Source organism: Uranotaenia lowii, chromosome 2 (assembly GCF_029784155.1).
Source record: "Uranotaenia lowii strain MFRU-FL chromosome 2, ASM2978415v1, whole genome shotgun sequence".
In the NCBI taxonomy this organism is placed as follows: Eukaryota; Metazoa; Arthropoda; class Insecta; order Diptera; family Culicidae; genus Uranotaenia; species Uranotaenia lowii.
The window spans coordinates 13,628,177-13,650,603 of record NC_073692.1 but is presented as its reverse complement, the minus strand read 5'-3'; the positions used below and the strand labels follow the sequence as shown (position 1 = coordinate 13,650,603).

The 22,427-nt window shown below is 35.1% G+C and overlaps 1 protein-coding gene across 3 annotated transcripts in view; it reads right to left on the bottom strand.

Moving 5' to 3' along the window:
* Positions 1-4,833: 4,833 nt before the first annotated feature.
* Positions 4,834-22,427, bottom strand: part of LOC129744829 (klarsicht protein-like) — a 68,970-nt gene continuing 51,376 nt past the window's right edge. For all 3 annotated transcript variants that reach the window (XM_055737553.1, XM_055737554.1, XM_055737555.1), the window contains exons 10-14: positions 14,887-15,056; positions 7,527-7,846; positions 7,243-7,462; positions 6,797-7,179; positions 4,834-6,736 (exon numbers count right to left, since the gene is read on the bottom strand). In XM_055737553.1, coding sequence (XP_055593528.1) covers positions 6,343-6,736; positions 6,797-7,179; positions 7,243-7,462; positions 7,527-7,846; positions 14,887-15,056 — 1,487 coding nt within the window. In that variant the 3' untranslated portion in view covers positions 4,834-6,342. The remainder of the gene's footprint in view (positions 6,737-6,796; positions 7,180-7,242; positions 7,463-7,526; positions 7,847-14,886; positions 15,057-22,427) is intronic.

Sequence of the window (22,427 nt, the reverse complement as noted above, 5' to 3'; positions counted from 1 at the left end):
TCACCCCAACGTAAAATATGTATAGCCGAGCCGTTACTAAATGAACCATCAACGATTACCCAGCATCCTTTAATAAGTTCTCCTGGATTGGTAGAACAGGTAGATTAGCTAATAAACAGGTAGCCGACGCAAAACCACAAACCCAATCCATCAAAACATGATACGGCCCGAGTAATTTCCCGATCACAATCGACACCTAATCTCGCGAGTCTCATCTCATCTATGCAATTTTAGCACCGATGAGCGGCGGAGTCAATTGAATTGCACATGCTCGAACCATGCTCAAATTGTTTTTTAATCGCTTTTTGCTTTATCGCCGTTGTATCGAAAAGATGAAGCCCGATGATAAGCGGTGAAATTCTAGTACCCTAATTGAGTGAAAATTGTAGGGTTTTGTGTGACTTGGTAAATTCCGAACACTCTGATCTGATCGAGAAACGCGATACAATTGTTTCGAAGGCGGTGCTTAAATTTTTATTTTTCTGTCGACTAGACACTTCAATCTAGTAAAAATCTCAAATATTATAGATTCAAAAAAAAAACTATTAAACAAGAACCTGTCATTTCGAATTACGATTGTTAATTGAAAATCGAAAGTTCAAATTATAAAATAGTTGTCCAGTCCAACTTTATTAGATTTCGCTAGCATCCGGAAACAAGCAAGAAACAATCAGGCAGGAGTGTTCGAATTCGTACAACTGTATCAATTACATGCTTTACTAGGAAAGAAGTATCATTCGATTCGAGTGAGAGTAAAAAGGCACTATTTACAACAGATAATTTCAATTAAACTAATAAGGCGGTGCTCGATTAACTTGCCCAGCAGTTGTTGGCACGCGTCGATCTCGATTGCGATGGATTTATCTCGGCTAAGCTGCAGTCGATTAGATGGGGAGTTTGTTTACTTAGTGAATGAATAATTAATTTGGCTGATGTCTACAGCAGTTAGAAGGATTCAAATCGCATCGAACGACAGATCGTTTAAATATTTGTCGGAAGAGGTCGTGTCATTTGGATCCATTCGGAGAATCAGGAAAAGTTTCGAAGCAAAAAACATCGACAAGTAACACGTTGAGATTATAACAGGATACAGACAAGTGTCTTCGCATGTTCGGGAAAAGGGTGAAAATTAGAGTTTGCATAAATCAAAACTGAACATTACACATGGGCTAATTTACATGGAAAAAAATCGAACGTTTGGGCCGAATTTTTGGATTTTTAACAGTTTTATGATCTTCCCCTTCGTGATGTTCGAACTCCGAGTGACAAAAGAAGAATTTAAAATTTGCTCAAGCTTCATTAAAAAGCACTAAGTTATTTGTTTTCGTTGATTGTACTTATTTTTACACTCATAAACAAACTACTTTAAAATATTGAATTTTAAGAAGCTCGCTTTATGATTTTTTACAATGTTACTAGGACATCGAGTTTAAAAAATTGACGAAATGACAAAATTGTCTAAATTTACGAAATTGACCAGAGCGACATCAATCGAAGAAAAATTACAATATTGATAAAATTGAAAAAAATTTACCAAATTTACATCATCGGCAAAAATGTCACACCCGAAAAAAATTATGAAATTGACAAAATTGACAAAACAAATTGACAAAACATATTGACAAAATGGATAAAACCGAAACAAAAGACCAAATTGACCATTTTGGCCTAATTGACAAAGTGGATAAAATTTACAAAATTTACTAAATTGAATTGAATTGACAAAAATGACAAAAATGACATAATTGACAAATTGACAACACCAAATTGACCAAATTAACCAAGTTGACAAAATTATAAAAATTGACAAAAATGATAAAAATGGAAAAATTGAATAAATTGAATAAAAATTTCTACCAAATTGATGAATCTGACAAAAATTTCCAAATTGACAAAATTGTAAAAAATGACAAAATGGAAAAACTTGAAAAAAATAATAAAAATGACAAACATTGTCAAAATGACAAAATAGAAAAACTTGCAAAAAATTACAAAAAAAAAACAAAAATGACAGAAATGATCAAAATGACAAAAATTACAAAATTAACAGGAATGAAAAAAATAACAAAAATGACAAAAATGATACAATTGTCATTTTTGTCATTTTTGTTATTTTTGTCATTTTTTTCATTTTTGTCATTTTTGACAAAAATTATAAAAATTACAAAAATTACAAAAATGACAAAACTGACAAAAACGAGAAAAATGACAGAAGTGCCAAAAATTACAAAATTGACAAAAATGGCAAAAGTAACAAAAATTTTAAAAATGACAAAAATAACAAAAATTACAAACATGAGAAAAATGACAAAAATGACAAAAACCACAAACATGACAAAAATTTAAAAAAAATACAAAAATTTGAAAAAAGTACAAAAATTTAAAAAAAATACAAAAATTTAAAAAAAATGCAAAAATTGAAAAAAACTAAAATTTAAAAAAGAAATACAAAAATTTTAAAAAAATGACAAAACTAAAAAAATAACTAAATTGGCCAAGTTGATAAAAATGGACAAAATTGATAAAATGGACAAATTGACAGAACTGACAAAATTGACTAAATTCACTTAATTAACATAATTGACCTTATTGACAAAAATGACAAAAATGGACAAAAAATGACAAAATTGTTTTGACGTGAATTGACCTTTTTTGAGTAGTTTTTTGATAATTTCGGCTAAAAATAATCCTTAATATTCACCTTTGGAATATTTCTCCCATTAGTCCATAGTTCTATAATTAAGCATTTCAACTCACACGTCTTACAATGTTCAACTCATGCGAGCACAAAATTGGCCCGAGAACTTTCCCAAGTCCACGAAACAATTAGCATCGAGAATTTTTCTTTGACAGACGGCGCTCGTGTGTGTTTTCTCATCACGCACCGCAGGTTTACCGGAACTCGAAGATGAACTTCTCATGTGTGTGTCTGGTTCTAAAATACAGAAATTACCCGCCTTCATTGTTTTCTGTTTTTTTTTTGGGTTATATTCCATTGATTATGGCATTTATGGCGCTCACCTCTCAATGAACCCATCAATTTGCACAACCTAGGGCAACAAAATCACCTTCCTCCTTCTTGTTAATAATCCTGCGGTCATAAAATAATCGTTAAATGATAGCAATCTACATAGCATCGGTAAAAAGCCGGTCTTTGTTGAGTTAGTATAGGTATATAGCTAAGTTCTGACCATTATCGTAGCCATTTAATATGAGGGTGTTTATATTTTTATCAGAATAAATAAACAAGCCATTGATGATCAGGAGAAAAATTTCACTTTCGTTGACGATGAGGGGTTGTGATTCTTTCTCATAAGACTTTTTTTTCTCATGCCGATTTCGTTGAAACAACACTTGAATGAAGCTCTCAACATTGTCTATATGAACTCATCAATCTTAATGGCCTAGGCCTTTTACAACTGTTATTAACAGGGGTTGATTTGCGTGGGGTTCCACCTTTTACTGTCAGCTTTGGAAAAAAGAATAAGTACTTCATTCACGCGCATTAGAGTTCTCCGAAAATAGACATCTCAGAGAATACTAAAGTCAAAATTAAGGGATGTATTTAAAATTGAAAGATGAGAACTTAAAAATTAAACGGAAAACTAGAATATTACTTGATTCGAACTGTTTTTTTTTTTTTAATTTGAAATCATATATGCTCATATCACATAGAGTATGGTGGGGTAAAAGTACGACCTTAGTGCTATCCTATTTTTAGAAAAATTTGGCGGTTGTTTTTCAAAAAACCAAGAACAGCATTTGATTCTATAGACTTTTATCTCTCTTCTACAAAATTACGAAGATAATCGATCGACGCATTTGATAGCAGTAGTGAAAATGCCTAACTGCTATCGAAACGTACTCTTACCCCACCTCTGAGGCAAAAGTTCGAATGATGTGGGGTAAAAGTACGACCATTCATAATTCCACATTTCTGCATTAAGTCAAGAGGAAAATTATTTTATATCAATCTTTGCTTACAAAAAGCAGCTTCTGTGTTCGCTTTTTATACAAATTCTATACATGGGTAAATAACCTGCGCAAATTTTCAGCTCTTTACCAATTGTCCATATTCAACAGGTTTACAGAATCCAGTACTCATCGAATTTGGGCAATTTTTCGCGCGAGCAAATCTTGTAGAAACAAAAATATGCGCTGATGTTTCCAGAGCATTTAAAAAATATGTTTAAATTTTCCGTTCAGATTTACTTCAGTAGACCCTTCGTACTTTTGCCCCATTTGCAGTTCGTACTTTTGCCCCTTCATGGTTTCTCATGATTCACAGTTTATTGTGCAGAACAGAGACATAGTAATTAAACTCTTTCTTCGGCATTCGATAGTGATTAAAACCAACTAAAAAGACACATAAAAAACTTTCATTGAAAGCCAGACTTTTGATTGCACAAACATGTTTGCCGTTATTTGAAATATTACATAATTCAAGCAAAAAAGCTACTTTACCTCATTTTTTCGGAGTATTTTCAATATCTACTAAAAAAAAATTATGGCTGGTTGTTGGCAGTCAAATCACTATCAATCCACGCCAGAGTTTTGAATTTTACTGTTCTCGGTTTGTGATAATCCCAAAACGTACTTTTACCCGACTCGTACTTTTACCCCCACCTTACTCTATGCTAGATGTAAAAGTGAAAAATTCAAATTGAAAAGGTAAAATAGTCAATATGAAAATTGTCAACAAACAAAAAAAAATGAAAATTTCGATGGTTCAGATTAGGTTTTAGAAATCAATTGAAAATTGTTTTCGATAAAAAAAAAGTTCTTTTTTGTTCCACTAAAGGCTTTCGGATGACGAACGGGGCCCGATTTCCGGTTAAAAAATAAACATTTATTCGCCAATTCCAATACTCTTATCTCCCACTTTAGTTTTTTTTCTTCAATATTATTGCTCGTTAGTTTTTGTTTTGTTTTAATTTCGATTTTGTTTTTCCATTTAAGAACAAACTTAGAATAGATTGAATATATGTATGTATAGATAGAGAAATAAATTTAAAGGTTTTTTGTTTTAAACACAAAATAGCACGATTTTCGGGGGGTCTGGGAAATCTCTAAGAGTTTTTCAGTTTCCCCTTGGGGAGAAAAAAAGATAGATTTCTACAATAGTAAGAGGAAATTAATTTATCTACACACTACACTTAAAACCGATTGGGAGTGTAGCTGATAAGTTGCTGATAAATTAGTTCGAAAATATACACAAATGCCGAAAATGTGCATAATAAGGATGCTATTCGCATATTAGGGGATAATGGGGTAATTTTTTCTACACTTTTTTTTAATTTTTTCTCTCTTCATTATAATTTATGGGCAGTTTGTCGGTTACATTTGAGCCAAACTAACTACATACAAAGCAAATAAGGTTAATTATTCCGAAACAAACAAAAAGTTAGATTACAACGAAAGCGATTACGAAACCGAACGACGACACGGGACAACTGAAATGAACGTGTTAAATTTAATCTATCGTTAGTACGACGAGGAACATATACTGCTGCATTTTTGTTTTCTTAAAATGTTTTTTTAACGAGTTGCATTTAATATAATTATGTTTAAGTTAATAATGTGTACTGTTGGCTGGAAATCGAAAGGATAAAAATGTATTTAAACAAGGCTATAGAAGAAGGCACTTACGGATTGTTTTCCGCCGTTGTAGCCGATTTGTGCGGTTTTGCTTTTCTTCTTTGACTTCAATAGCTCTCGCTCTCGGTATCAGTTTAAGTAGATATTCATCTTAACGACTAAAATGGTAATATTGATGAATGATGATGATGCATAAGAACTTGCAATAGGTTTTTTTCTGTTTATCGTTTCTCTAAAGCACGCAGATGGTATTATTTTGAATTTGTTTGCTTCATGCTTGACTTGCTATTGATTAGAAAATAAAATAAGAAATAACGGTTAGTAACTTTCTGGTTCCGTTTCTATGTAGATATAGCGTAACTTGAAATGGTTTAATATTTTTGAAACATTCAACCGCCTAGGGGGCTAAACGAAAATAAAACCGGGAAATAATAATTATAATAGATATAAACTTCTACTCTGTATAAATAGTTTCTCTTTCTGCTGGGTTAAAAACGGTGAAAGTCCTTAAAGGCTATATCTCTAGTAATGCACAGGCGTTTCTCACATTCTCTCTCTCACTCGTTCACAAACTTTTGCTATATCGCCAGGATATAAAATTATCCACTGTGTAGAAAAACGATCATACAAATTTGTAGTAAACAGCAAAAATATTGCGTACAATTTCCCCTCGAAGTTCCCTGGGAGGAAAATCCGAAAGAAAAGTAGAAAAATCATCAACAACAACGAAAATCCTCTGCTCGATTAAACCGGTGGCGGTCCCTTGATATACCGGAGCTGGGGCGTGAAGCTCATCGAGTACGTATTGAGGGCATCGCAGCAGTGCGGCTCGAAGAAACAGGCCGCACACATGACCAGAACCAGGGCCAGCTGGACCGGCAGGGCGATCTTGGTAATCCGCCAGACCCAACGGTTTTGCGCCAACTTCAGCTTCGTCGTCTGGATGAGACCCAGCTGATGCGGTTGAACTCCGGGCTGGACCACGTGGTCTCCATCATGCACCACCAGTGAACCCTGCTCATCCTCATCGCTGACGGCATCGGTTTGCACTTCCTGATCCAGGCGGGTTTCCTCGGAGTCTGTCTCTTCAACGGCCGATCCGGCCAGCTTCGATGGGCTGTAGGTGCGGTTCTTTTTCCTAAAAATGGAATAACAATGATAAAAACCATTTTACAATCATAACCATAATCAGACATACCCTTTTCTGTTCTTATTCTTGACATTGGAGTCATTATTGTTACTGCTGCTTTCCCCCTCGTTCGTTCCCTCAATGTCCAGTCCCGACACATCCAGTCCTCCATTCTGGCCCTTCTCACTCATGATGATCTTCCGGCAGGTATTTTGCAGCGATCGCAGATCATGCTCGGCCATCTCTAGCCGTTTGGTGATCGTCTGCATGGCCTCACTTCCTGGAACAAGTGCCACTTCAAGCTGCTTGACCAGTCGCTTCAACGCACTCAGCCGCTTCTCCCTTTCCGATAGGCTGCCATCAGACATGCCACCACCATCGGAAATGCCACTATCAGACAGAGAACCACTAGACGACAGCTTAAGGTTGATCGGAATGGATACGTTATGCTCCTGAAAACAAAACATCTAATAAGTAAGACATTAATCATCCTATATCAAGTGAGGAATAACTACCTGAAAAAGCGGCTCAGCCTTCTCGGACAGAGCTTTGACCACTTCTTTGACGCTGTTGACGATCTCGTCGGTTCGTCCGGCTCCACTTTGGAGGGCTCCTTCGATGCCCTGCAGCTTCCCGCGATCTCGGTTGAGAATGTTCCGAAAGTCACTCAACCCATCCTCCAGCTGCTTCCAGGTGAGCAGAGAGCTCGACAGGTTCTCGATTTTCGTCCGTATTCTAAAAAACCAAAAATTCTCATAAGAACCAGCTTAATTTTAAAAGAATATTCAAAATCCCGTACCTCACTTCCGTCTCATCCCAGGTACTATAGAGGGCGCTGATGCCGTCCTTCAGCTCCCGGTGGATGTGGTTGTCCTCGCGCATCTCCGTCAGGCACTCGTAGCAGGTGCCGCACTTTTGGTCGATGCATTTGGCAAAGTTTTTGTCCCGGTCCAGTTGTTCGAGGCGTTGGTCGATCGATGAGTACCCACCGGCAACACTGCCTTCGGTGTCTTCGAGCAGTTCCTTGCGTTCCAGTTCCTGGACCGAGATCCACTTGTGGACCGCCGCGTTCAGGGTTAGCATCTTGGGCCGCTGGTCCTGCAGCACCTTGCGCTCCAGCTGCAAAAGAAAAATAACAACATTTTTACATTCAGTGACTAGAATGCTGATTTGGTATTTCAATATTATAAATAAAAGACAAAGTAAATAAGATAGGTAATTTATTTGAATTTGAAAATTGAAATAAGAAAGAGAATCAGTTAAAAAAAATATATTGGTCGTTTAAAAAATTATATTGCAATTTGTACCTTGGATCTCAGAGAACTTAAAGTTTGATTACATAGAGAAATAATTTTTTTTGCGCCCTAATTCAAACCTTCGGAAAGATTTGGTATCCTACCTATAGTTTTGATGGTATCAAGCAATGATTGCTAACTGATAAACTTAAAAATATACATAAAAAACTAAAATTGTCCTTTATTCAAACAAGGATTCAGATTTTTCCTAAATGTTCTAGTTTCAAAAATACAATGTTTCAAAGTTGAATATTTTTTGAAAAATCAATCGTAAAAATCATATCTGTTACTGACATCAGTTAGTTTTTGATTCCTACTAGAAATTATTCAACAACTTTGTTAGAGACTGCTAAACTTAAAGATTTGACAATATCAAATATACTCCCCCTTATTCTGCGCCGCGCGTGAGGTGACGATAGTCGAGTCACCCTAGTCACCCGATTCCAGTAGTCGCTTTAGGTGAGAAACGTCTTTTAGAATGAACTTTGAGTTCTTATCCTAATCTAGTAGTCAGCTGGGCATGAACCTCTGTCACATCTGCTTCGGGAATAAGGTGACAAGGCTCATGTGACTCCGACTCGACTCGACTATCGTCACCTCACGCGCGGCGCAGAATAAGGGGGACTATTTAGTTTTACATTCCCTCAAAATTGGAAGTTTGAGAACGGTTGCCATGGACCGAGTGAATTGGAGAAATATTGTTCGTCAGGTTATGTCGTGTGAAGGAACATCAAATAAATAAAAATAATCACTTAAAATTTTGTAAAAATTCTGAAACAGTCGATTTTCGGAGCCAGCAGCGGTTTTCCGAAAAAATACATTTGTATCAGACTCTAATCCAATAATGACATTTCTTGAAGGTGGAATTATCGGCATAAGATTCTAAGCCAGACCGGCACTAACAAGCTTTCTAATTGCTGCCATTGTCCTCCTAGCGCAACCGCATTACATATGTCTGAAAGAAACCAAATAAAACATATTCCAATAGAATGCAAGACAAAACAGGATGGAAACAATAATATACCGAGCGCTGTGTGAATATCAGTGGTTGTATTTAGTTGAGTATAAATCTATGAAAATTAGTGGAAATTTCCGAAAAATCGATTGGACATAGATTCAGAAGCCGCACGAGCTTACGAACGGAGATATAGTGCGTTTGTAAGCCCTAATTCGCCTATATTTTGTTAACAATCCAGAAAAAAAACTAATTTGGACTAGAATTTTTTTTAAAAATTGACCTATTTTGTGTGATTTTTTTTTCCGAGGAATGGAATAAAGGCTATTCAAGCCAACGTTTACGCATTGGAAAATTGAATTATTTCTGTTTTGCCTTTAATTCTCTTACATGTTTCAACTAGTTCAGCAAAAGCGTATTCGGGCTTGAAAATTTAAAACCAAATAGGACCTATCTTTTGTGATTTTTTTTTCGTGGAATCGAATGAAAACTATTTGAGCCAACGCACGCTTCGAAAAATGAAGTTATGGCTGTTTTAAGCTAAATTCCCCTACATTTTTCAATTAATACTGAGGCTATACAACAATCTGTGGCAAGCATGATCCCTCAAAATACCTCCCAATAACCCATAACAATTTCGTTCACAGTGCTTACAATTTTTGTTGTTTCACTCAAAAAGCGTTCATTTTCACTCGCTAAAAGTGATTTCAATCTTTAACCATTTTCTGAAACCTCCAGACTTTTCAAAATGCTCATTACATTTTTGCCTGTGTTCTTCAGGAATTTTATGTGAAAGGAAATTGTGGATCACTCGAACATATATTTCATGCTTTAAAATAGCAAAATTAGAGGATGGAAAAGTGTCTTTTTGTTACTAACATTGTACAATATGTATTCCTATTATGTATAAAATAGGGAAAATTTGGCCGCTAAAACATCTATCAAGCTGACAAATTTACGTTACAAGTCAGTTGTAAGTTCTATGCTTTTTAATCAAAACTGCTAGCGTTGCCGAAAGTCACTCAAAAACCATACAATTTTGTACGAAGCTGAACAATTTGTTCTAAATTCTCTCTTGTTCTTTCTTCCTAATTCTTTGTAGGAACACTCTTTAGGCTTGAAAATATTACGCGGGATCTGATTTGCCAATGCGCCTGATTTTTCATGATTTGCCTGATTTTCGAGGAGGATGGACCTGATAAGCCTCCTTTATTTTTCCTGATTTTGAGAAATATGTTTCAATATACAGAATGATGTACATTTTAACCTTAATCCGTCCTAGAGTGTCAATATGACACTTTTGGAAGTTTGAAGGCTTGTAACCTTTTTACAGGCGCACCCAAATATATAAAAAATCTTTTGAGACCTCCTACGGATTCATGAAACGCTCCCTTAAAGCCCTGACTTAAAAGTCGCTTAAGGTAGAGTGTTAATTTAACACTTTTCGCTTTAAATCGCTATATCTTGCTTGTTTGTAATTCGTACAAATTGAACAATTTAACAATTTGTACAACATTTATAGTATTGTAAACCTTGTAACGAAACTGAAACATACATACCCAAATACTTCGAGAACACTCAGCTTCAATTACTGGTTTTTAGGATATTCAAGGTCGAAGGAAATCGAAATCGATAAAACATGCTTCGTAAAAAATCTGTAGGTCCAGCTGATGTCAAAAGCTTTACTTTGGACTTGTGGATGTATTTTTTTTTTTAGATTATGGTCACAAAATAGTAACAAAAGAAGAGTTAACATGGTGTGTAAATGGTTTCAGTCACTGCATAAAAATATTGGATGATGGATTGATGTATTTACACATCTAGGCAAACACATATTTTTGACAAATTTTTAAAAGTTGGCTGGCTATTTTGATTATACGTTTTTGCTGATTATTCTAGCATCTAAATTTTCTTTTCACTTGATTTCTGATCTAGCTGATGATCTTCAGTACGGAAATCTAAATGTTTTGTAAAATATTAACCCTAATATTCAATTTGGAATTCGTAAGATTCAGTTTAGATTCGTAACAGATGAGAAATTTAATAATGTTTAATGTTGTGTATTTTTTCATCTTCAATTGCTATGCATATGTACAATGCTAATCCAATTAATTTTCATTCCAACCGCGTAAAGCTCTGAATTCATGGAGAATTTTCATCATCAAACGCAAAAATGAACTGACGATATTTTATCTCACATCTTAAAGTTTAAAACAACACAACAATCCCAAAAATATTTTTGTAGCTATAATCTTATGCTGTTTTGATAACGTTCCATATGCATTATAGAAAGATGAAAGTTGAAAAAACAGCATTTACCTACCAAATTATATTTCTCGCTTAACGACGAAAACTAAACTAATTACGCGTTATCCAGCGCTTTATTCGTAACCTATCGAAATAATACAAGAGAGCGCAAGATTTTGCTCTCATATTCTTCAAAACGTTGCCAGCGACAATATTTTCCAGTTCTTTCATTGGTCAATATTACTCAATTCCCATCTAATTTTTAGCCATCTGGATTAGAGATGTACCGAATATTCGATCGGCCGAATACCGCCGAAAAACCGTTAACCCGAATATTCGGCTCACCGAATAGTTGAGCTAAGTATTCGGCCGAATAGACCGAATAGGCCGAATATCTACTACAGATTCGTGAAATTTTTCAAATGACTTTGAATAATTTAGAAAATATTCAAAAGTAATGTTGTAAAAGCTACACAATCGTTTAAAACTTATGGATTCAGCAAAACATCTAAGGGCAAAGGTGTATCCGCGTATCTTTCATTGTAGATCGTACAGGAGAATGCTGACAAGTATCGCTTTATACTTTGATTATAGTTTATTCCTGATTTTATGGATATATTCAGGCTTGACCATAAATTTAGTAAAGATTCCAGATAATGTTAAAATTTTTCCGAATTTTGTCAAATTATTTGCCAAATCAAATTGAAAAAAATCAAGTTTTTCTTCAAAATCTTTCAGATATTGTGTTTAACACTAATTTTTTTAAAATTCTAAAATAAACATAAATTTTGCCCTTTTTTAATATTTTTTTTTTTTCAAAAATCATTCTGAATGCCTGCCGTGTGGATTCATTTGGTTGAAAGTATGGTATGCTTAAGGTTATATATCATCTTTTTTTTCAACAGCTATTTGAAAGATATCTTGCTCAAATTCGACTTTCATATAATTCAATATCAAAGAAACAAATTCAAATACCTAGCTTGGCACCTGTTTGGTCATGTTTTGACCCAGATTTCACAGAAACGCAATCTCTTTGGGGATAAACGCCCTAGAAGCCAGACTAGTCATCTGATGTCTTTTCAGTTATTGCTGACATTTTAAAAATTAGAAAGACCCCTACTTAAAAAATATCTCGTATCTAATACATTATCCGATAATATCATCTGGTTGAAAATAATCGATTAAAACATGAGGGGCATTAATATGGAAGAAATTAAAAGCATTGAAATAATCTTTAATTTTTTTTTCTTCATAAACTCAATAGAATATTCGACCGAATATTCGGCCGAACATTCGATTGACCGAATAGTTGAAAAGGTCAATATTCGGTATTCGGCGAACGGCCGAATATTCGGCCACTATTCTTTACATCTCTAATCTGGACGCACTGCTGGTTGCAGAGAGAGCATGACGATGATTTTCTCTTTTAAAGCTCGCGCGGGAGCAAAATCATTCCAAAGTTTACAAACATGCAGACTTTCTATCATATCCGATTTAAACTGACTTCAGACGACATTTTACACAATCATTTCACTATTCTGTTGGAATTGCGATTTGCAACACCATTGTAAATGACTTAAGTTATCATTTCTGATACGATTTCATGTTTGCTGGGATAATAATCTCAACCGTCCGAAATTAACGGAAATTCAACCTTTTTGAGGATGAGCATTTCCATGAGAGTTCATAATCTTTGGATAAGTTCTTGAAACTAGAGTGCTTGAAAACTTAGAGCGGTTCTTTGTTCTTCTCACTTTTAATATTTTTTAAATGATGGTTATTGATGGATGGATCTTTCGTACAGTTGAATTGGTATTCTTACATTTTTGGTTTACTTTTATTATCGCCTATTTTGGAGCCATGACGAGAACGTTATTCATAAAAAACTTTGTTAAAAACGACTGCATGATATCACAATGATCTTAACCTTTTAGTAAGAAAGACAAAAAAAATCATCCGTCCGGTTTTTTTTTATCGAAGCCTGATTTCTCCTGATTTTCATAGTCACGGTTCTCTGAATTTTGGAAAAAAAATACTGGCAACCCTGCGCGGGATTGTAGCAGAGAAAAAATATACCATTTATGTTTCGGTGGAGAATATTCTCGCTTGACGATAAGAGGAAATGATCCAATTTCCGAACATTGCTTTCAAATAGAATTGATTCAAGAAAGTTCATTTTAATCCAATAAAATTTTATTGAATGTTTAAAGAGTTATTCAAGGACCTTGAAAACGAAACCAAAGCGTCATTTCTTCAACCATATATTCGGGTCAAGTTGCATTCGATACAAATTTCTTTAAAAAAAACTCCAACAAGAACCATCAGACCTTATCACACATGGCTATCACTTACTAAACCTCGTTTTATTACCACTAGCAACTAAAAAATATCAGATCATGTTAAGTGGCTCGACAACTCGACGATGGTGGATGTTGACTGAACCATAAAAAAGTGATCATTTACCACAGATAGTTTACTGACGAAACCAAACACCCCCAAAATCAACATTCTGATGCAAAAAAGTGCGTTGGTGGATGAACGAAAGAAACAAAATAGCAACAAAAAAAAACAAATCAGAAGGTTTCTCTTCTGCCACTCTAGAGTTTGTTTCCAAAACTGGTGAGAGTTACCAATTTTTTTCCAGGGATGTTCGGTTACAAGACTGGTAGAATTTTTTTTTTTAATTGATTGATGATCATTGGCAAAATAAAATGTAAGTATACGCCATTTTGAGGTTTTTGAAATAAATCAACCGTTATCAAATAAAAGTAGAAAAAGTTGGATTGAAAAAGTGTTGAAATAGCCGTGTTTACAGACACCTTTAAATTTTAACAACTTGATTATTTAAGACATCAACAAAACACAGTCATACAGGTGGTGTTCAAGCATGGCGTCATCATCATACTTTAGATAGCCTGTGTGTTCTGATCGTCGTTGTCATCGCATCAAAGTAAGCGGTGTCTTATTTATTTACGCAATGTTGTAACGAGCAAGTAGGTAGGGTACCATTAATTTCCGAGTCATATGAAAACAAACAGACCACATAGACAATTGCGCGGCTTGGTGGGATGGGAAAGGGATTTCCTACATTGTCGATTCCATGCTTACTTTAATCGAGACTCATTCGGAACAATCGCGGCTTGCCGCGTTCCGAACTGTTTGGAATGTTTGGAATGCCATTTCATATTCAATAATTTCCCAACCTCTCGACTAAGCATCAAATCTCTACCGTTCTACTTGATGAATTGACGTCGGAAAAGTACTACAGCAGAGAAAATGGTTTTAACGTTGATCACTAAATCACCCGGCTTAAATTGGTTTTGAGATCGTTCTAAAACCGGCTAGTCCAAATTTAGTCTTTCCCAATAAAAAAAAATGACGTGCTACTTTCAAGTGCAATTAAGAAAAAAACAGAAAAAAAATACTTGCACCAACAATCTGCGCATAATCAGTGGTGCCAAAAACAGACAAATATTTTAAGCTAGACTGCTGCTCGCCTATCGGGGTGGTGCGCTTGGTGTTGATCTTCCTGACCTTCGCCTTTGTTCTGAGGCGCTCTGTGTTTATTTTGCTTTCTCGCGCTTTAGCCTAATTTATTCGACTTTTACCGCGCTTCTAGTGCGATTAAGGAAAAAAAAAGTAGCAGTTGTTGCAACACCTACCTTCAACTGATCGATGGCCAGCTGGATGTGTTCCTCGGAGGTGAAATCGAACGCCTTGCTGCCGAGCTCCTCCAGTCCATCCTTCAGCGTTTGGATGTCGGCCTGAAAGCGTGTCGTAATTTGTCGCCGCTCACTCCAGCTCAGCAACCGTTCCCAGCAGAGGATCGTATCTAAAATTAAAAACAAATCACAATGTAAACAAAGCTGACCTCGACTCGAAACTCTAACGACAGTAAATGTATGTTTTGTGTAGGTATTCTATTAAAATCGATCGCGCTTCCACACGTCATAACAACAATATCGCTCATGATTAGATGCGTGATCGAGATTAGTTTCCGTTGTGTACCACCACTAGTTTTCGGATTTTCCGTCTGCACCCCGGCATGACTCTTCTGGATCACCCTCTGGGTTCGCTGGGTGATGCTGATGGATTTACTGTGCCGCGTTTCGATCGATTTGTAGGTTTCGATCCGCCGAATTCGACCTCCATCCCCAACAACACTGCTGATCGTCGTCGATTGGGGATTTGTGGTGGAACTCATCTCGGTAACCTCCACAACTTTCGACCGGGATTGCTCATGATCGATGACGATCGGTTGTTCGTTAGCTGGCGGACGGGAGTTCTCCGAAAGACGCATCCGGCTATTACAAAAATTGTAAACACTCACGACGACTGAATACTAACAACTGATTGAGTACGTCATTCCAATGCGATCGCCCGGGCGCTACTAGCGCTTCCTATCAGTTTAACGTTTTCCACCCCTCGCTGGCAAAATTCGTTTCGACACCGATCGAGTGTCAGTCGAGGGATTATTTTCAGTTGTGACTGCAAGCAATTACTCAAAGCAATCGGGCACGGTCGCCAATGAATGATACAAGAGGCAGTAACTATGGAAACGGAGAGGGCACGTGGATGCTGATACGCAACCAACCAACAGGTGCCGATGCGTATCGTCGTCCGTTGGGGTGGCGCGTTATCTTAGTTTCGCGTCGTTAACATTGAAAATTAAAGTCTCACGCTCTCACTTTCATTCTCTCTGGTGCTCTCTAGGTTTTGTTTTTCGCGCCGTGTTGGTTTGTGCCTCCCCATACACAGTCTGTCAGTTTGTCGGTCAAGTTCAGTTCGTACTTTAAAATGTCTGATGTGATAGTTGAGATTTAAATAAAAACAAATTATATTTTCTTTTAAAAACGAATTTTAGAATTCACAAGACAATTGCTCACATCTTCATAATGGAAGACCCTTGAGTTATATGTTTGTAACCGATGACTTTTGTTTAAACGAGCATATTTCAACCCGATCGATGAATGCAGTATTTTATTTTCGATTTGAGTATGTATCAATTTCCCAATAGGGTTGTAATCACTGATTTTTCACTCTGCAAAAATCATCTATATATTTTTTTAGGATTTTCAATTTATGTTTCATATAATTCTACAGTTTAAACAACAAATATTTACAAATTCATCAATAAATTTTCAAATTTTTTTTCCACAGAACAAAATTTAGTGCCGAAAATCGCAACCTGGCTATAACAATGTTCTGGTATAAGAATGAATCTGAAAAGAGAACACATTTCGTAAATACCCAGCCAGGTAGGTATATCTACGTCGACAACAATCATCGTATATGACGTTAGAAAAAAAAGCTTATACCTACCAAAAGTGGAGGCTATATACGTATAATTTTGTGCCATTTTCTGATTTACAACTTTGACAACATCATATACGATCGCAATACGATGTTTGATTTAGGGGAAAGGTTTCCTAAATGGGCCTATCGGGTTAAATGACCCTACGGCTGATTGATGAAATGGCTGACTAGACAGCTTATCTAACCAATGCATTTTGAGTGTGATACGCTTAGAACATAAGGCAAGAAAGAATTTTATGAATTTACAAACTCAAAAAAATTTAAAAAATCATACAAGGTTTTCATACATTTTGATGTAATATTTCGACTTTTAAAAATTATACGTAAAGAAGTTTAAAACAAAAACTAGGATGGTTTTTGTATCTTACTCAAATGAACTTAAGAAATTAAACATATTTCAGCTTTTGTGGACGTTTAATAATGATAACAAGTGGAATAATAGAGTGTTTTTGTATGCCCCCATCATGTTTGTAAAATGCCTCCATTCTAAAATAACAGGTTAAATAGAATAAATAAATGGTTTTTATCACTGAACCTTCAAATCTTAGCTCTGAAGTACATCTTAACCTTCCAAAGCCGTTCGCTAAATATCCGTTTCGGGGAAATTTGAGTTGTTGTTTGATTTCGTTCTCCTGGCTGTAAATGTTAATCGATTTTAATGATATTATACTCATTGTGTGGGTAATTTATTCTCCTAACTCAACATCTTAAAATAAAGTCGATATGTATACTTAGGTTATCAGAAACTGGTTCAGAAAGTAAAAAGTCCGGAAAATCAATTTTATTTTAAAAATACCCATAACTTCTGACAGCTTCTCTGTATTTAAGTGATTCAATGATGTTTGAAATCGTCAAGAATCCATCTATCCGATAATGTATAGATATGTAGGGGTACAATGAAAGTTTTGACGGCTAGCTCAGATCTTCCGGTAGAAAAAAATCCTGCTTTAAAAAAACGGCATCCAATTTTGGCTTTGCTTAGCTGTATTTCATTTCCCAATGAATCGATTTTCAAAACTCAAATTTTAATTTCTTGTCGTTGATTTGATCATTATTTTCATAGAACATACTTGGTCTGTCAAAATTTCCAGTTCTTCAGTATATTGGAATGATGATAAAGAGGTTTGAAATGTGCGCTTCGGGTCATATTGACCCGAACAGCTTTGGAGGGTTAAGAAAGAATTGAAGATCTAAAAACAGATTTGATAAAGTTTTTCTCATGGATGAACTGCCTCCATAGTATGGCAACCCTAACTTTTGTTTTATTCCATAAAATTATAATATACAAAGATTTTTATAAAACTTCAGCTTTGTCGTACGGAAATTATTACTTTCTAGCAGTTTCAATGAAATTATACGAAAATATTGCCATAAAAACAGAAATTTTGTTCAAAACATAAATAGGCGCATTTAGCCCGCACGGTTTGAGGTTCGGCATTTCAGACAACAGTTACAATAAAATCGTTTTCTTGGAAACAGAAGAAAATTTTAACATAAAAATTACTCCATTGTATAGAAAACAGATGCCTGCACACGTGTATATAGTTTTTGTACACATATTCGATGTGATATTTGATTAAATCAGTGTTCTTCTTAATAGGCGCATATAGCCCGCTCCTCCCCTACTTTGGTACTTTATGTCGCATTGGCGGCATGTTGTACATTATATTAAACGATTCGATTCATACACAATTATGATGATGGGATGATTGACAGTTCCAACAACACCATTTGCGATGTGTGTTCTAGACTTGTACGACTTGAAGCGATCTGACTAACGATTCGCGATTTAAACTGCCCTTAATTTGTACAGTCTTATACTGTGTTCTGAAATTTGGACATCGATTGAAAACTTACGTAACATTCTAAACAGCAAAAAAAAATGTAACGATAAAAAAATAATAAAAATATAATTCTAGATTCTGAATATTTGATTGATTTAAATTAATTTGAATAAATACAATCCATAAAAAATTTCATTGTTGTTTGTTCGAATAAAAAAATTCACTTCAGATCAGGGCTCAGAGGGGTATAAGTGTTTTTTTTTGTCAAAACTGTACGGATAAAAAACTCTACAGTAGACTAGTTCACTTTTCGGCTTTTTTCGCAGATCACAGCCGGACTTATATGAGTTGTTTCTCATGCATTTTCAAGTATTTCTACCAAATTTGAGATCTATTGAACTAATCTCTGTTCTGCGCAATGAGTTTTTGTGAAAAAAGTCAATTTTTCTTGAAATTTTTTTTTTATGAGAGTTCTAGCAAGTCCCTGTTAATATAAAACGATAATTTTAAGATGCATGGTGGTTGATATTATTAGCATATTTATGGATCTGTTTTAGATAATCGTTCAATACAAACCGAAAAAATTTAAAAATCATAAACTACCAACTTGTACAGAAATTTTTTCTAACAAGTTGAAGGTAAAAAATCTGCAGTAAATCAGAAAAAAATATTTTTTACAAAAGCTTTTAAACCTTTAACTTGTACGTAAAATTTCTGTACAAGTTTATACTTTATGATTTTTTAAAAATTTTCGGTTTGTTTTGAACGATAATCTAAAACAGATCCATTATCATGCAAATAATATCAACCACCATACATCTTAAAATTATCGATTTATATTAACCCTTTCCTTCCCACGAGGTTTTTCACGTTTTAAAAATAGAAATATTGATTTACAGCTAAAGTTCTAGAACAAAAGATGCATAATTCAAGCCTACTTTAATGATCCATTTGATAAATTTGGGTTTTGAGTTGGATCATATGTGCTCCATTGGGAAGATAACAACACATAGGGTGCAAATGAAAAACAGGAAATAATCGCAAAAAACATGGAATATCATCACTTCATTGATCACAAACTAAAACGATCCTATTTGATAAAAAAAACTTCTTTTGTATACGCATCCCTCGAATGTCTATTTATTGAAATATTTGAAATTTTCCTTTTTGCCTTGAACAATTGGCCGCCGTGACACTTTGCGCAAGGAAAACAAAACATGCCGTTTTTCGAGAAAATCACGAACTTTCACAAATATTTCGAGACATGTGGTCATTTAAGCAGAGGAAATAACTATCCTGAAGCGAATTTTTTTGTTGACGAGATAATTTTCTTGTATATTGATAAGAAGCTTCACAAGAAGAAAAGTACGTTTTGTTTTCAGTGTATCACCAGTGATCCACTTTACTTACTCAAAAATTTATATGTTTAAGTTGAAATCTAAGTAAACTATCATTTGATTCTGCTTGCATAAGCAACCTTCTGCACGTCACTTATTTTATTTGAAGGAGATTATAAAAACGTTATTGAACAACAAATGACGACTCGATTTAAATTCGAAAAAAAAATCGACTTATTCGCAGCTTTTGGTCTGCCAAGCAAAACCTAGTGAACCGATTTTCTTCAAATTTCGTGCGATTTTTTTTTTCATTCATATCTACACATTCAGTGGAAAAATGGTGTTGATCCAAAGCGGCCAGTTCAAATACGAGCTGAGCCAAGTTGTGGATCACCTGTGCTACCATGGGAAGGGAAGGGTTAACAGGGGCTTGCTAGAACTCTCAAAAGAAAATTTTAAAGAAAAATGAACTTTTTTCACAAAAACTCATTGCGCAGAACAGAGATTAGTTCAATAGATCTCAAATTTGACAGAAATACTTGAAAATGCATGAAATGAGTCCGGCAGTGATCTGCGAAAAAGCCGAAAAGTGAACTAGTCTACTCTACAGGTTGTAATCAAAATTCATATGATAGGCTTATCCATATCACAGGTTTTTGGTTGAATACATAATTTAGCTAATCAACATCAGAAACTACGAACAAATTAGCGTTTATGTGAAAATGTTTTGGCTGTAGAGAATCCCTCAACTGCTTTTATCTAAAATAATTCAACAGCTGGAAGATTTGGCTATTTTATCCTAGTCTATATATATCCTAGTCACAATACAATATGATAGTTAGCTCTCAAATATCACTGATGCTTGATTTTCCGATAGGATGAAAATCCCTGAAAAAAAAACTGATGCTTGACTAGACCTCGAATTTGAGGCTGGGTCATTCGGCTGAAAGTCATAAGGCCGAAAGCCATTCGGTCGAAGGTCATTCGGCCGGAGGATTATCAGACCGAATGGGTTATCAGACCGAATGGGCCACTAGGCCGAATAGGTTATTCGGCCGACGGTTATCCAGCCGGAAAGCTGTTAGGTCGCAAGGACGTTAGACCGAATGAACGATAGGCAGAATTGACGATAGGCCGAATGGTCGTCCAGCCGGTTTAGCATCCACTACAAAAACGACCATTTGGCCATATATCCACTCGACCTGATAACCATTCGGCCTAACGACCATTCAGCCTAACATGCAAACAAGCGTTAATATGTCTTATCTATCGGCCTAGCATACATTCGACCTAGCGACCTTTCGGCCTAGCGTCCTTTCGGCCTCGCATCCATTCAGCTTTACGACCATTCGTCCTAACATTCATTCGGCCAAATAACCTTCGGCCAAATGTCCTATTCGGCCGAACATCCTTCAGCCTGTTAACCCATTCGGCCTAGCGACCTTCGGCCCAACATCTTTTGGCCTTTGGCCAAATGGCCAGGCACCTTTTGACACATGTGCCAAACTCGAACCGTTTTCAGAAACAACATTATCTTACAGTTTTCGCTATAATAGAACCAATATAATTCAGACAAACACCAAAAATATGTTTTTAGGTTCTCTAAACGTGATACAATACAAAAAAAAACCAAATTTTTTTAAACTTATAAAATACTCAAAAATGACAAAAAGATTAAAATTTCATGGAATTAAAAAACCTTTTACAAACCAGAATTAAAATGACAAAAAATAGCAAAGAAATGATGAGAATGACACTGCTAACTTCGTCAAAAAAAAAACCAAAAATTACAAACAAAACCAGAAAAGTGCTAAATAAATCAGAAACATGATAAAAAAATGACTAAAAATGATCGGAAATAGACTGAACATTACGTTGATGATGATAATAATAGTTTTTTTTTAGTAATAAGTGACAAAAAAGTTGAGAAAAAAACTGTTCGATTTTGGAAACACAAAATGTTCGGGCATGTTGCCAAAATACGAACAGGGTCTGTATTTGGTTTAGGAATTAAAAGAAAATAAAAGAAAAGGTGTTGAGATAATAGTAGTTTCATTTTAAAATTTGTTTTTTTTTGTAAAATAATCTTTCTTCGTTTTAGATACTTATGAGCAATGAGCTGCAGCAGGCGCTCATGAAAACTGCAGATTTCTGTCCCCAAACCAATAATATAGAGTATGTTATTCGAATATTTACATTATTCTATCGTCGGACTTCTAGCGAACCCTTTGAATTTATTCAGGTGTTCTACTTCCCCCAGAAAGGCCATGAGATCAACAAATTCGTTTGCAATTTATTATTTGCGTTTTATTTAAAAAAAAAAATGTATTGTATTTGTAAACAGAAATAACAATGGATTTTTCCTGCTCAAATTTATTACTATTCATGTTCCAAATCCACAATTTTCTACATTCAGAAAAAATTGCAGTTACGGTTAAAACAGCTATTGAATTTTAAGTATCGCTAGTTTACCCATAACCATTTTCGAGGCATTGAATAATCTGATGGTTAGCTTGATCGAATTTCCGGGTCAGAAACAAACAACCATTTATGTTCTAGTAGACGCGTAATTTAACTAATATATCTATAGTTTTTTCTGCCTATAAGATAAGCAGATTTTTGGTAACTTTAGACACATATTTACATACATACTGTAGAAGACACAGGTCTGAATTAAAATTATTTCAAAATTTTTGAATATTCTTCAGCTCATTGAAAAATAACCACTCAATGAAAATCCTGTTTTGTTTGAGATCAGAAGGATTT